At 36.4% G+C, this 15,086-nt stretch overlaps 1 protein-coding gene across 5 annotated transcripts in view; it reads right to left on the bottom strand.

Moving 5' to 3' along the window:
- The window catches only part of MPP7 (membrane palmitoylated protein 7), a 241,838-nt gene that overhangs the window by 164,258 nt on the left and 62,494 nt on the right, over nucleotides 1–15,086 (bottom strand). For all 5 annotated transcript variants that reach the window (XM_017535464.2, XM_017535465.2, XM_037740952.1 and 2 more), the window contains exon 2: nucleotides 14,221–14,388. In XM_017535464.2, the coding sequence (XP_017390953.1) occupies nucleotides 14,221–14,257 (37 nt within the window). In that variant the 5' untranslated portion in view covers nucleotides 14,258–14,388. The remainder of the gene's footprint in view (nucleotides 1–14,220; nucleotides 14,389–15,086) is intronic.

The raw sequence follows: 15,086 nt of genomic DNA, 5'->3' as shown, positions 1-15,086 counted from the left end.
ATTTCACAGAGCTGAGAAAATTCAACTGTAAGCCATGCTGGTGATGAATTATTAGTTTCTGAAAAACCTTGCCCCTTGCCTAGTTAACAACTAACAGAGAAAAAACTAACCTGCTTCACAACATATTACACTTCAAAAGAGAACAATGTGAATATCAAAGTTAAAAAAAATACCTAGAGAAACTGAAGACTTCACATTTTTTCATTAAAATGCTCTTTTCGTTGACTTGCTAAAAGTAAAACAAAGTATTATCACGAAATGTTACCAGCAATACTATGCCAACAAAGAAAAATTCAGCAGAATCCATTTTACATTTTATGAACTAGCCCAAAGCTAAAATTATAAACTAAAATGTCCTTAATTAAATTAAAAACATGATAATTAGTTTCCTTTTTCTAGATAAAGTTCTGATCACTTTTCCTATCATTTAATATGCCCTTTCTATCCCCCATTTAATGCAGATTAATTCTATATGGCCCTTTTCTGCTATCCATTACTATTAGATAATAAAAGCATCAATGGAGAAAGTTAACAGGATTCCAACCTTATAACACAATGTGAATCTACCTGTGTTAGGAGAATTTAAGCTAAAAATGCATTTAGGTAACCAAAGCATAAACTACTAAAACATGACCATAAGAATTAGATATTGTTTATCAAAAAATCAAAATAAAAGTTTTTAAATTCTAAATTTAAAAATTCTGAGAGCCCATTTCCCTTATCCCCAGTGCTCTGTCAATTAAGAAATTCTGTCACACAATGGTATAAAGCCATCAAAGTTTCCTCATAACTTTTAAATAAAGAATATCGACCTATTCCGCAAATAAACATAAACTAGTGCTTTCCAGGATAAAAACCGGTAGTCACTAAACAGAGATGAAAACTACATAGACAGTGCTGGGACAATGGAATTTCTGCATACAGAAGAATAAAGTTCCACCCCTACCTCACACCATATACAAAAATTAGCTCAAAATGGATCAATGACCTAAATATTTAAACTAAGACCATAAAACGCTACGAGAAAACACAAATCTTCATGCTCTTCTATTTGATAATGGATTCTTAGATATATCACCAAAAGCATCAGCAACGTAAGAAAAAACTGACAAATTGAACATCAAAATTAAAAACATTTGTGCATCAAAGGACATTATCAAAAAGTGAAAAGATAACCTACAAAATAGAAGAAAACATCTGCAGATCATAAATGTGGTAAGTGTTTAATATCTAGAACATATAGAGAACAGGGAAACTCGACAACAGAAAGACAATCCAATCAAAAAAATAGGCAAAAAACTTGAGTAGACATTTCTCTAAAGAAGACAAATGGGCCGGGCGCGGTGGCTGAAGCCTGTAATCCCAGCACTTTGGGAGGCCGAGGCGGGTGGATCACGAGGTCAAGAGATCAAGACCATCCTGGTCAACACGGTGAAACCCCGTCTCTACTAAAAATACAAAAACTTAGCTGGGCATGGTGGCGCATGCCTGTAATCCCAGCTACTCAGGAGGCTGAGGCAGGAGAATTGCCTGAACCTAGGAGGCGGAGGTTGCGGCGAGCCGAGATCACGCCATTGCACTCTAGCCTGGGTAACAAGAGCGAAACTCCGTCCCGAAAAAAAAAAAAGAAGACAAATGGCCAAAAAAGTACATGTAAAACCACACAATGTCAGTCATTAGGGAAACACAAATCAAAATCACAATGAAATATCACTCCACACTTTCCTACAATGGCTATAATTAAAAACTATGGAAAATAACAAATGCTAATGAGGATGTGGAGAAATTGGAACCCTCATACATTGCTGGTAGAAATGTAAAATGTTGCCGCATCCATGGAAAATAGGTTGGTGGTTCCTTAAAAAGCTAAATACAGAATTATCATATGACCAGGAAACTACACTCACAGGGATATACTCACTTATTTTTGTGACAATGAATATTACAATTTTTTAAACCTAGTGATTTGGCTAATTTTAGGCAATATTATATACACATAAGCATCTAAATCAAGGACTCAAAGAGATACCTGTACAGCAATGTTCATTGCAGCATTACACACAATAGTCAAAATATAGAAACATCTCAAGTGTCCACCAACTGATAAATGGATAAGCAAAATGCAGTACATACATACAATGGAATATTATTCAACCATAAAAAGAAATTAATTTCTGACACATGCTACAACACAGATGAACCTTGAAAATATTATACTAAGTAAAATAAGTCAGTGAAGAAAAAGACAAATACTCTATGATTCCACTTATATGAAATATCTAAAATAGGCAAATCCTAGAGGCAGAAAGTAGAATGGTGATTGTCATGTACTGGACGGAGAGAGACTTTACCTGTTAATGTTACTCCTTTGTTTTTTTGAGCCTCACTCTGTCACCCACGCTGGAGTGCAGTGGTGCAATCTCAGTTCACTATTACCTCCATCTCCTGGGTTCAAGCTATTGTCATGCCTCAGCCTCCCAAGTAGCTGCGATTACAGGTGCACACCACCATACCCAGCTAATTTTTGTATTTTTGGTAGTGACAGGGTTCCACCATGTTGCCCAGGCTAGTCTCAAACTCCTGGCCTCGGGTAGTCCGCCATCTTGGCCTCCCAAAGTGCTGGGATTACAGAAGTGAGCCACCACACCCAGCCAGGTAAAGCTACTCTTAATAAGTACTCAGTTTCTGTTTAGGGTAAAAAGAATGTTCAGGAAGCAGATGGTGGTGATGATCATGCAACTTTGGAATGCAATTAATTATACTGAATTTTACTTAAAAATGGTAAAAATGGCAAATTTTATATCATACATGTTTTATCTCAATAAAAAAATCTTAAAAATGAAAAATAAACTACACAGACATCACTAAAGGTTGCACTCCTTATGGCAGAAACAGAAGTTACACTATTGCCATAAAGATTATAAAATAAGCAGTGAAATGAAACACAAATATTATGCACTGAACAAAGATTACTGGTAAAATTCCTATATGAAAGGACTTTTTTTTAACAGTAAAGGCATGCAATGCAGTAAACTAATCATTATCATGTATGCCTGCTAGCAGATATTTTACCTTACTATTAAAGGAAGCTACTGATAAGACAAACATTGAGACACACTCTCTGCCCACAGGAGAGACAATGTAAGAAAAGAGTACCTAGTGATTGTTCTTTTGTTTCTCACTGAAAACCCCATAATACCTGGAGAGGACCTTTACACTTAGTTCTAAATATTTTGTGAGTAGTGAGAAAGACAAGAGTAAGTGTACTGATTCAGTGTTAAAGAACACACGCTCTGTGTATAAGGAAGTACATTACTCCCAAAAAGAAGCTTTACTCAAATGCCAGTTCACACACTGCTTCTTGTTAACGGAGAACAGCTTGCAGTCAACTACATGCTTAATGATCTTTTCTGTATTTAATTTTTATTTTCAGTTCCGGGATCCATGTGCAGGACGTGCAGGTTTGTTACACAGGCAAACGCATGCCATGGTGCTTTGCTGCACCTATCAACCTATCAGCTAGGTTTTAAGTCCCACATGCATTAGCTTTTTTTCCTGATGCTCTCCTTCTCCCCACCCCCAACATGCCCCCATGTGTGTTGTTCCCCTCCCTGTGTCCATGTGCTCTCATTGTTCAGCTGCCACTTAGAGAACATGCAGTGTTTGGTTTTCTGTTCCTGCATTAGTTTGCTGAGGACAATGGCTTCCAGCTCCAACCATGTCCCTGCAAAGGACATGACCTTTTCCCTTTTAAGGCTGCATAGTATTCCATGGTATATATGGACCACATTTTCTTTATCCAGTTTATCACTGATGGCCATTTGGGTTGATTCCATGTCTTTGCTATTGTAAACAATGCTGCAATGAACACACATATGCATGTATCTTTATAACAGAATGATTTATATTCCTTTGGGTATATACCCAGTAATAGGATTACTGGATCAAATCGTATTTCTGGTTCTAGATCTTTAAGGAATCACCACAGTGTCTTCCACAATGGTTGAACTAATTTATACTCTCAGCAATAGCATAAAAGCATTCTTATTTCTCTATAGCCTTGCCAGCATCTGTTGTTTCTTGACTTTTTAATAATTGCCATTTTGACTGAACTACATGCCCAACAATCTTAATCTGCTCTGAAAGGAAACTGAAAAGTATGTATATGATCAAGTCAAATCAGCAAAGTATACTTTGGGTGGGAGAACGTTAGAGGGAAAAAGCAGCAAGTTCAAAACCTTGCTTTTCCACAGGGAAATATATGAATTACCAAGAAGAAAAAAAAATTAACATGAGTTTTTTGGTTTTTTTTTTTAAAGATGAGAACAAAATAATTTCATGACACTGACAATATCGGTAAAATTCACTTTTGTTTTTTCAAATGGATTCCTTGAGTGGTGAATTTCAGTGACATATTCACTACCTGCAGTAATTTGAATCTGTCACCAAAGGATCATGATTTTGGTACCAGAAGTGAGGTTAACAGGATTTCCTAAGCAAATTGATCTATAGTACAAACAACCTGAACATTGGCCAAACATTTTTAAAAGAACCGAGCAGTACTTCTTGGCCGAGCACAGTAGCTCATGCTTATACTCCCAGCACTTTGGGAGGCCAAGGCGGACAGATCACCTGAGGTCAGGAGTTTGAGACCAGCCTGGCCAACATGGTGAAACCCTGTCTCTACTAAAAATACAAAAATTAGCCGGACATGGTGGCACGTGGCTGTAATCCCAGCTACTTGGGAGGCAGAGGCATGAGAATCACTTGAACCCGAGAGGTGGAGGTTGCAGTGAGCCAAGATCATACCACTGAACTCTCTAACCTGGGCAACAGAGTGAGACTCCATCTCAAAAACAAAAACAAAAAGAACTAAGTAGTTGCTTCTTATGAAAAAAAAATCATTGAAATTAAAATCTCAATGTCAGCATGTAAAGGAGATCAATAAAGCTCAAAACAAAATTAACCAAAAAGAAGATAGGTGATAATTACTCACAGGGCTGATGGACAGACCAAAAAAGACTGAAATAAATAAGAGGGATAAGAAAAATAAGAGATAGAAGAAATGTCTTATGCATATTTAACTGGCATACTAGAACAATAGGAGAGAGAAAGAATGAAGTAAATGAAATCTAGGTATCATTTTAAAAGATTGCCAGCTGAAAACTTTCCAGAATTCATGAAATACATGGATATATATGCATTCAAAAAGCCAAATGAATACTGGATAAGGCATAGAAAATGAAATTCCACCTAGACACAGAATAGTAAAAGTGCAGACATCTAAGAAAAAAAGAAAAGAAAACAGCCAGAGAAAGAAACCAAATTACTTCCAAAGAGGGAGCCTGACAAGTGACTTTTAAATAGCCACTTTGAATATATAATTTCATTGCCTCTTGCTTTCAGCACAGAGGAAAAAATAATAACTGCTAACCTAGCGTTATGTGCTTGGTAAAAACTACTTCCAAGAATGAACGCAAATAAAAACATTTTCAACAATAACAGAGGCAGTTTGATAGCAATAGACCTTCAAAATAGGAAACTCTAAAGATTTTTACTATAAGCAGATGGAAAAACCATTGTGGATGAAAATGCTGAATTGTGAGTTGGAGGTAAACAAATAAAATGGTAATATGTGAGGAACTCTAAATGAATACTGATAGTATAAAACTGTGACAATGATGTCTTCAAGGCCTGGGGTTTTTTTGTTTGTTTGTTTTTTCTTTTTTTTGAGATGGAGTCTCACTCTGTCACCCAGGCTGGAATGCAGTGGTGACATCTTGGCTCACTGCAACCCCTGTCTCCCAAGTTCAAGCAATCCTCCTGCCTCAGCCTCCTGAGTAGCTGGGATTACAGGCATGCACCACCACACCCGGCTAATTTTTGTATTTTTAGTAGAGACGGGGTGTCACCATGTTGGTTAGGCTGGTCTCGAACTCCTGACCTGGTGATCTGCCTGCCTTGGCCTCCCAAAGTGCTGGGATTACAAGCATGAGCCACCACACCCAGCTGGTCTGGGGTTTTTTTATTTAAAATAGAGAATGAAAATACATGGCACAGTAACATATGAAGTAGAAGTCTCATAAGGTCCTTGGCTTGTCCACGGTGACAATAAAGGTAGTAATTAATGTTGAATTTTTACAATAAAGGATTCTGGTAGTAATGTTGAAGGAAACCACCAAAAGAACAGAAAGAGAAGGTATAACATCCAGACTGTTAGAGGGGAAAACAAAAATGATAGAAATATTCTACTAATCAATTCAAAAGGAGACATAAAGAATAGAAAAAAAAAAGAAAGAATAGGGCAAAGAGAAAACACAATATGGGATGGTAAATTTTAAATTTTAAAAGTCAGTCATTATGTTAACTGTATTGAAAATACTCTAGTTAAAAGCAAAGATTGTCCAAACCCCAAAAGCTTCAATTACAAGCAATTCACAAGAGCTCCATCAACACAGAGCTGAAAGTAAAAGGATAGAAAAAGATAAACAACTCAGTGCCAACAGAAAAAAACGTATACAGTTCAATATAAAATGCATTTAAAAGGTTTAATTTACCAACAAAATGACACATTTAAATATACAAAAGAAGGCCAGGCACAGTGGCTCACACCTGTAATCCCAGCACTTTGGGAAGCTGAGGCAGGTAAATCACTTGAGGTCAGAAGTTCAAGGCCAGCCTGGCCAACGTGGTGAAACCTCGTCTCTACAAAAAATTAGCTGGCATGATGGTGCATGCCTGTAGTCCCTGCTACGTCAGAGGCTGAGGCAGGAGAATTCCTTGAACCTGGAAGGCAGAGGTTGCAGTGAAGCAAGATAACACCACTGCACTCCAGTCGGGGCGACAGCGTGAGACTCTGCCTCAAATAAATAAATAAATAAACAAAACAAAAACTGACAGAACTACAAGATAAATCTATAATCACTGAGGGAGATTTTTAAAAATACTTCCCTTGGTAACTGAAGGAATAAGCAGCAGCAACAACAGCAAAATTAGAATACAGAATATTTGAATGACTTAATCAATAAGCTTGACACATACAGAAAATTACACTAAATAATTGCAGAATATACCTATTGTTAAACACATTCAGAATACTTATTGAAATTCACCATATGTCTAGCCATAAAATAAGTCTAAACAAATTTCAAAGGACTAAAATGGTGCCAATTCAGCTTTCTGACCACAAAGCAATTAAGGTAAAAAATCAATAAGAAAAAAAAAGAAAGAAAAAAACTTGTGGATTTTTTTTTAATTCTAAATAATTACAAAAAATTCTAAAGCAAAGCAAATACTTAATAAAATTAGAAAATATTTTTAAATTATAGCACAAATAAAGCCAATACAACTTAGGAAGAAACAGTTTTAAATGTGAACATTGGAAGGGAATGATTAAACATTTATGAACGAAGTATTTCTAGAAATTAGAAAAATAACAGTAAAAATTAATGAAATAAAAACAAGTGTATAACACAGAATAAAATCATAAGTTTTATATCTAAAAAGACTAATAGAATTGACAAAACTCTAGCAAAATTAAGAGGAGAGAGGAATAGACTGCAAAAATTACCAAAAAAAAAAAAAGCACCAATATAGAAACTGCAGGCATGAAGTAATAATAATATGAATAACTCTTCAAATCTGAAAATTCTGATAAAATGGACAGTCTTAGAAAGCTGTAAATTACCAAAATTGACTCAAGAAGAAACAGAAAGCTAGAATATTCTTATAAACTTAAAAATTAAGTAGTTACCAAAAATCTTATCAAAAAGAAAATTCCCAGGCACAGGTGACCTCACAGGTAAGTTCCACTCAAATAAAAGTTAATTTCAATCTTTCACAAAGTCTTCCACAGAAGAGGAAACGCTCCTCCCAATACACTACATGAGACCAGCATGTATCTGTGAAATTTGGTAAAGAATGAAAAAGTGAAATTACAACTGAACTCACTCATCAACACAGATCTTAAAATTCTAAACAAAATATGAGCAAACCAAATCCAGAAATACATAAAAAAGATAATAAATTATGACCAAATTGGGTTTATCCCTAGAATGCAAGTTGGTTTAACATTGAAAAATCAATATAAGGCCAGGCACTGTAGCTCATGCCTATAATCCCAGCACTTTGGGAGGCCAGAGGTGGGAGGATCATTTGAGCCCAGAAGTTTGAGACAAGCCTGGGCAACACAGGAAGACCCTGTCTCTACAAAAAATAAAAAATTAGCCAGGCATAGTGGCACGCTCCTGTAGTTCCAGTTACTTGAGACACTGAGGCAGGAGGATCCCAGGAGTTTGAGGCTGTAATGAGCTATGATTATACCACTGCACTCCACCTGTGTGATAGAGACCCTGTCTCTTAAACATACATACACACACACACACACACACACACACACACACACATACACATACACACACACAATTGATTGGTAATGTAAGATGGATTGGATTGCTTTTCTCTTAAATAAAATACTACACATGAAGAGGCAAGCAAAGAGTAGACGGCCAAAAATATAGAAGAAAAAGCTTTATGAAGGTGTGTCAGGAAGTTAATTTTTTTTAAAAATATGCTTTTCCCCTGGATTATATAATACTTGTTATATTTAGCCACTTCTTAAAATTCGCAATTTGTTGTAATTTTTTTTCATTCTAAATAAATATTCACTTTCAAACTAAAAACTGCTTATGGTATAATTCTATTTATAAAGTTCAGCCAGCAAAATTAAACCATATTGCCTATGAATGCTTACATAAATCATAAACTAGGTCTTATGCATAGTGTGAGGCAGGAGTCATTAAGGAGGTTAGGAAGATTGTGATTGAGAAGAGATACACAGGTTGCCTTCAAGGTGTTGGAATTTTTGACCTAGATGGATGTTGTCACATGATATGACCAGGTCACATGGATGCTGGCTTATAACCACTTTTAAAAATGTAGTTATAAAGGTTTTTTTATATGCATTTCTGTACCTATATTATATTTCACATTATATGATGCTTGTAAAATTCATAATGAGATTATAAAACTAAAACTAATATAGGTATTATGCAGGAAAGGAATGATTCCATAAGATTAAAAACTATAAAGATAGTATGGCACTATCCTGGGAATAAAAATAAAATCAACTCTCCAGCTAATAAAAATTGTTTCCCATGGGTTAACAACTCTGATACTGCTACATTGCTACACGTACACTGGGAATGAACAATTAAGTAAATCGATGGATGGTAGAAGCAGGTTTTCCACTGTTGGAGGGGAAGGGGCTACAATGATCCATTTGCTAATGATTAGAGTTGAAAACATCAATGAGAACTCACATTTAGTTTAGTATAGTTACAGATGATTGCACACAGAAATGTTCATATATGTGTATGTGTGTTTATATGGGTTAATTTACACACATACACTTCCTTGCTTTGTCAGCTAAAAGAGCCTTAAAGAAACAAAGCTTGTGCAGTCCCTCATGCCTATAATCCCAGCACTTTGGGAGGCTGAGGCAGGAGTACCACTTGGGTTCAGGAATTTGAGACCAGCCTGAGCAACACAAGGTAACCCCATGTCTACCATGAAGAAAAGAAATAAAAAGGAAAAAGATAAGAGAGGAGAGGAGTACAGGGGAGGGGAGGGCAGGGGAGGAACACTTCAGTAGCAATGAGCAAACCTATTGCCCAGATTTTGGTTTCTAAGCCCATTCTCCAATGAAAGGAACTAGAGCCCCTTAGAGAAATGTCTATTTCTACGTCTGGGGCAGGAAGTGTACAAGATGAGCCAAGAATATTTGTAGTACCAAAAGTAATCAAGTGCTAAAAACAAATGAGCCCACGTTGATGGGGGTTATCAAAGAAGCCAACTCAAAGAGCTCCCAAGGGCCAAAGCTGGAACAATTTGAGCAACAAAATTAAGTAGTCATGGCTTATAACCCAAAATACAAAATAAGTATCTATGACTCCATATTGATATGAATGATTGAATAAATAAATGGAAGAGAAAAGACAAAGAATTCCAAATAATTTAGATAGCTCCTTTACCGTAAGGGAGGAGAAACGAAACATGTCACTCTAAGTGTGGACTGCACAGAGAGACTTTTTTCCAAAGATTAATAGTATGGAAAGGACGAAAAAAGGAGTAATCTTACAGTGGAGAAACCTGACAAATGGTATGTTAGGCAGATCACCAACATTAATGCCAACAGTTATAAACTGAGTTGATAGAATGTACCCTCACTACGATATGACGACAATGGCCCTTCACTGCTGTGATCTTACCCCCACAAACACATAACCCCAATCTCTTCATAAGAAAAACATCAGACAAATTCCAGGAGAGGGGAATCCTTGCAATATACCTGACCAGAACTCATCAAAACTCTTAAGGTTGCCAAAAATCAAGGAAAGTCTTTTGGGTTTTGTTGGGTTTTGTTTTGTTTTATTGTTTTGTTTTTTTGAGACAGGGTCTCACTCCATTGCCCAGGCTGAAGTGCAGTGGTGCGATCACTGCTCACTGCTGCCTGGACCTCCCAGGCTCAGGTGATCCTCCCACCTTAGCCTTCCAAGTAGCTGGAACTACAGGCACACGCCACCATGGCCCAGCTAATGTTTTGTATTTTTAGTAAAGATGCAGGTTGCCCAGACTGGTATCAAACTTTTGGGCTCAAGAGATCCACCCACCTCAACCTCCCAAAATACAGGGATTGAGGTGTGAGCCACTATGCCTGATTTCTAAAGTCTTAGAAACCATTATAGCCAAGAGAATGAGAGATGACAACTAAATGTAATACGGTATTACAAGTGAGACCCTGGAACAACAACAACAAAAAAGATATTAATGGAAAAATTAAGGAAATCTGAATAAAGTATAGATTTTAGTTCATCATAATCATGTATCAATGTCATTTCACCAATTGAAATGAATTTATCATACTAATGGAAGATGTTAATAATGGGAAACTAAATGTGAGGCATATTGAAACTCTCTGTACTGTCTTCATAATTTTCTTGTAATTCTAAAATTGCTCTAAAAAATAATCTATTAAAAACTTTTTAAATATCATCAACAGATCATTATAGCCAAGAAAGAGAACTCAGAACATATATATAATGCTGGATTATGATAAAGGAGATATTAAAAATATGCATGGAAGAACAGACTATTATTGAATAAACGACCCAGGGACTACTTGCCAGACCACATGAAAAAACAAAATCAGGTGAGATTAGACTACTGCCACACTCCACACACAGATTGCAGTTGGATTACAATTTCAAATGTGTAAAAACAAATCTTTAAAATAATTATAAAAAATCTTAGAGAATATCTTCACAATCTTGGGATAGGAAAGGCCTTCATAAGCAGAAGAAAAGCAATATGAACCATACAGAAAATATTGATTTTACTACAAAAAAGTTTTCAATTACTATAGAAAAAATGTTACTATTTAAGGAATAAAAAAGGACAAATGACTGACCAGAAGAAATGGCGCTCAACCTATAATGGCTCAAAGGATTACTATGTAAAATATATATAAAGAAATTCTGTAAGTAAATTTGAAAATGATAAACCAACACAAAAACCGAGAAAAGATATGAATAGATGAATCACAGAGGAATGACCACTAAACAAATTACAATATGCTAGATATCACCAGCAATGTACATTTCACACTTAAGATTTTATATTTTTCCCAAAAGATTGGTTAAAAATGATAAAAGAGTGACAATATTGAATATTGCCAAGAATGGAAAAGAAATGATCTTTAACACACTGAGTATAGATCATTCGGTGCTTTACCCACTCTAAAGGACAATTTGACATCATTAAATGTGCACATCTTCCCTTCCAAAATATTTACAAAAGGAGCAAAGCCAGGCTTTCGTTAACAGCAATATGGTTCACTGAATAGTGATATAACAGAAAAGTATACATTAGTTCTAAAAGAATGAGATGACTATATAGAGGTATAGAGAGACAGATTACAGATAAACATGAGTAAACACACACACATTTTTCTATATATAACATGGAAATAGCTCTCCAAGAATATAGCTCGGTGTAGAAAAAAGTTGACGAATAATAATTAGGGCATAACAAAACCTGTGATTAAAAAGAAAGGAAAAGAGACTCAAAAACAACATATTTATGACATATACATGTAAATATCGAATGCACAGGAAACTCTTACAGGCTACTTATCAAACTGAGAAAACAATGAGATTGAGGGAAAGCGGTATGATTTTATGCATTACTTGTATAATTAGATTTTTTTTCTTAGTGAAAATAAGCAAGACAGGAAAGAAAAGGTAAAAGTTTTACACGGAACGTATTTTCCCAAATGAGCAATCCGTATGCATCTAGGCTGCTGTACGTCGGGTGCCTGCCCCTGTGGCATGAGGGTCTCACCTTCACTTGTACTCTAACTCTGTTCCCCTGGAAACCTGATAATGGGATGACATCAGCGATACTGCTAAGCAACTGCTGCTTACAAGAAAAATGACCCGACTGGCCAGTTGCATCTGGACTGGGAGGAACTATGAGAGGGCAACAAACATCTGATGCATACGCCGTAATTTGTGGCTTTTGTAAATGTAGAGACGCTTGTCTTCTGTGCTTGGCTCAAACCTTGTGGGGACATAAGGTCAAAAAACACCATAAAGCAAGGTGTCATTCAGATAGGCACTTTAGATTTACACTAAGCGAGCTGGCTACGTGTGGAAAAGCCCTTTTTAAATTCTTAATAGCCTATGCCATTTTTCATGACTGACATCTAAACTGCGTTATAAACTATAAACACTCCATTTTAATCCTCCTTCAAGTTATATGTAAGCAACAATATTTTGCATTCAATTAAACTAAGGCATTTTGGGTGAACAGCAAGGTTTAAAATGTATTCATTACACAACTGTAGTAAATTTATGGTTCACATAAATTTTATCCATAATTTCCCAAAGCACTATGGAAAGTTAAATCATTCATTTTTATAAAGTAGAACACAATGTGGGACTATATAAAACCTAAAAAGAAGAAAAAAATTTCCAAAGGGGCTGGCTTCCAAGTTAAGCACTTGAGAAAGAAAAGTTTTATGTAATTTAACAATCAAAACTTCTTCCTGACAAAAACGAATCCTCAGTGTAAATCATGGTGGGAAAAAAAAAATCATTCTTGATTGATAAAGATGAGACAAAATTTGCCAAAATATAACTATGGACATGCTCGAAATAGTGAAGAATTATATTTGCAAATAGTGCAAATGGAAATGCCAGTGTAAAGTGATACGAGATAAAATTGACAAAAATTGCATTTCAGCATTTTTGAAATTAGAGCACCAGTCATTGTAATTGTCCAGTCTGAGGTAGCCATTTCAGATGGTTAGAGAGCTGTATCAACCAAATTCAGGATGCCCATATAAAACAGAAAACATTCCTCTTCATCACACTATGTTGTCACTTCTTTCATGGGGCTTTAAAAATGACATAGACCCCCCAACCCCATTTGCATTTTTTTTTCTAGTTCTTAGAGGCATCCAGGATTCTACAATTTGAAAAAGTGCTGATTGAGGCATCTACCACCATACCCCTACTTCCTGAATCAGATCAGAAGAGGAGGATTTCATGTACACATGTGTGCATGTGAGGTTTTTTTTCCTTTCTTATAAGTATCTGTTCTAGGTATTTCAAAGTCTTATAACTGATAATCATGAAATATGTTTATTTGTTAGTTTTAATTGAATCCCTTAATGTCATATATCAACTTCAGGATGCGTTTTACCTCTGACAGAGAGAAAACAGAGAATTGGGGTAAGGATAATGTTTTACTTCTTAAAGAAAAAACAAAAGAGAAAGATCTGAATCAACTGTGGCAAACAGTTCCTGTTTTTACATCTGGGTGAAGGGTAATATGGGTATTACGGTATTTGCCATACTTTTCTGTATGTTTCAAATACTTAATTTTTTAAATTAAATACAAAGAATTATCCTAAAAGCAAGACAGTATGAGAGCATCAGTACACGTCATCACTACCTGGAGAAAGAGGCAGTCAGCCCATATCCTCCAGTGACTTTTGCCTAGCAAGGCATCCCTGAGTCCATCTCATGCCTCTAGTGTTGGCGACAGAAAAACAAGCATGATCTGCCTGCATTTGCTTAAAGCAACGCTGTATTTCACTGTGAACAAGAAGATTTAAGCAAAGTTGGAATGAAAAATGCCCGTCTTGGGTTCACATACCGGTGTCACTCCCGGATCCCGTTGACAAAGCTGGCATGATGCAAGGTGCAGGAACAGGTCAGCCCACCACTCTGCAGACACCCTGCCCTCAGAGAGCCACAGGGAATTCCAACTCAACTGCCTGCAGCCACAGTGTCTACCAAGATCTGTGTATCTTGTAAGCCGTTTCTAGAAAGGAAAGAAACATTCATATTTTTTAAAACGGGACCATCACCAAATCACAACATTCTGTAACTAATTCAAAATTCCGATCCCTATCACTACCCGAAAGATCACAACTCTTCAGAATTTTTTCTACAGACCACATGCAAATATGAATTGTGAGAGTTTCTGATCTTGATGAGCGACTTCTAATTGAAAACATGAATGTTCTGCATGCATGTGTCAAGGCTTCCTTAAAGATTTTTGCATTTGGATTGGGGAACGCTGATTGGATACATGGATAATTTTAAGAAGCTTCTGTACGTGAATGCCATTCTCAACTTCCTCCCTGTGTTACCATAATTCTCAGCTATATTTCTAACTGTAGAACAGAGACTATATAAATTGTCAGCGACTTATAATTCATTGTATTTTTTTTTTTTTAATATGGAGTCTCACTCTGTTGCTCAGGCTGGAGCACAGTGGTGCGATCTCGGCTCACTGCAACCTCCGTCTCCCAGGTTCAAGCAATTCTCCCTGCCCCAGCCTTCTGAGTAGCTGGGATTACAGACACCCACCACCAACCCTGGCTAATTTTCCTTTTTCTTTTTTTAATAGAGACGGGGTTTCACCATATTGGCCAGGCTGGTCTCAAACTCCTGACCTCAGTTGATCTGCCTGCCTTGGCCTCTCAAACTGCTGCGATTACAGGTATAAGCCACCGC

Source organism: Cebus imitator, unplaced genomic scaffold (genome assembly GCF_001604975.1).
Source record: "Cebus imitator isolate Cc_AM_T3 unplaced genomic scaffold, Cebus_imitator-1.0 Scaffold92, whole genome shotgun sequence".
Lineage (NCBI taxonomy): Eukaryota > Metazoa > Chordata > Mammalia > Primates > Cebidae > Cebus > Cebus imitator.
The sequence above is the reverse complement of the archived record's forward strand: the minus strand, read 5'-3'. Positions and strand labels throughout refer to the sequence as shown.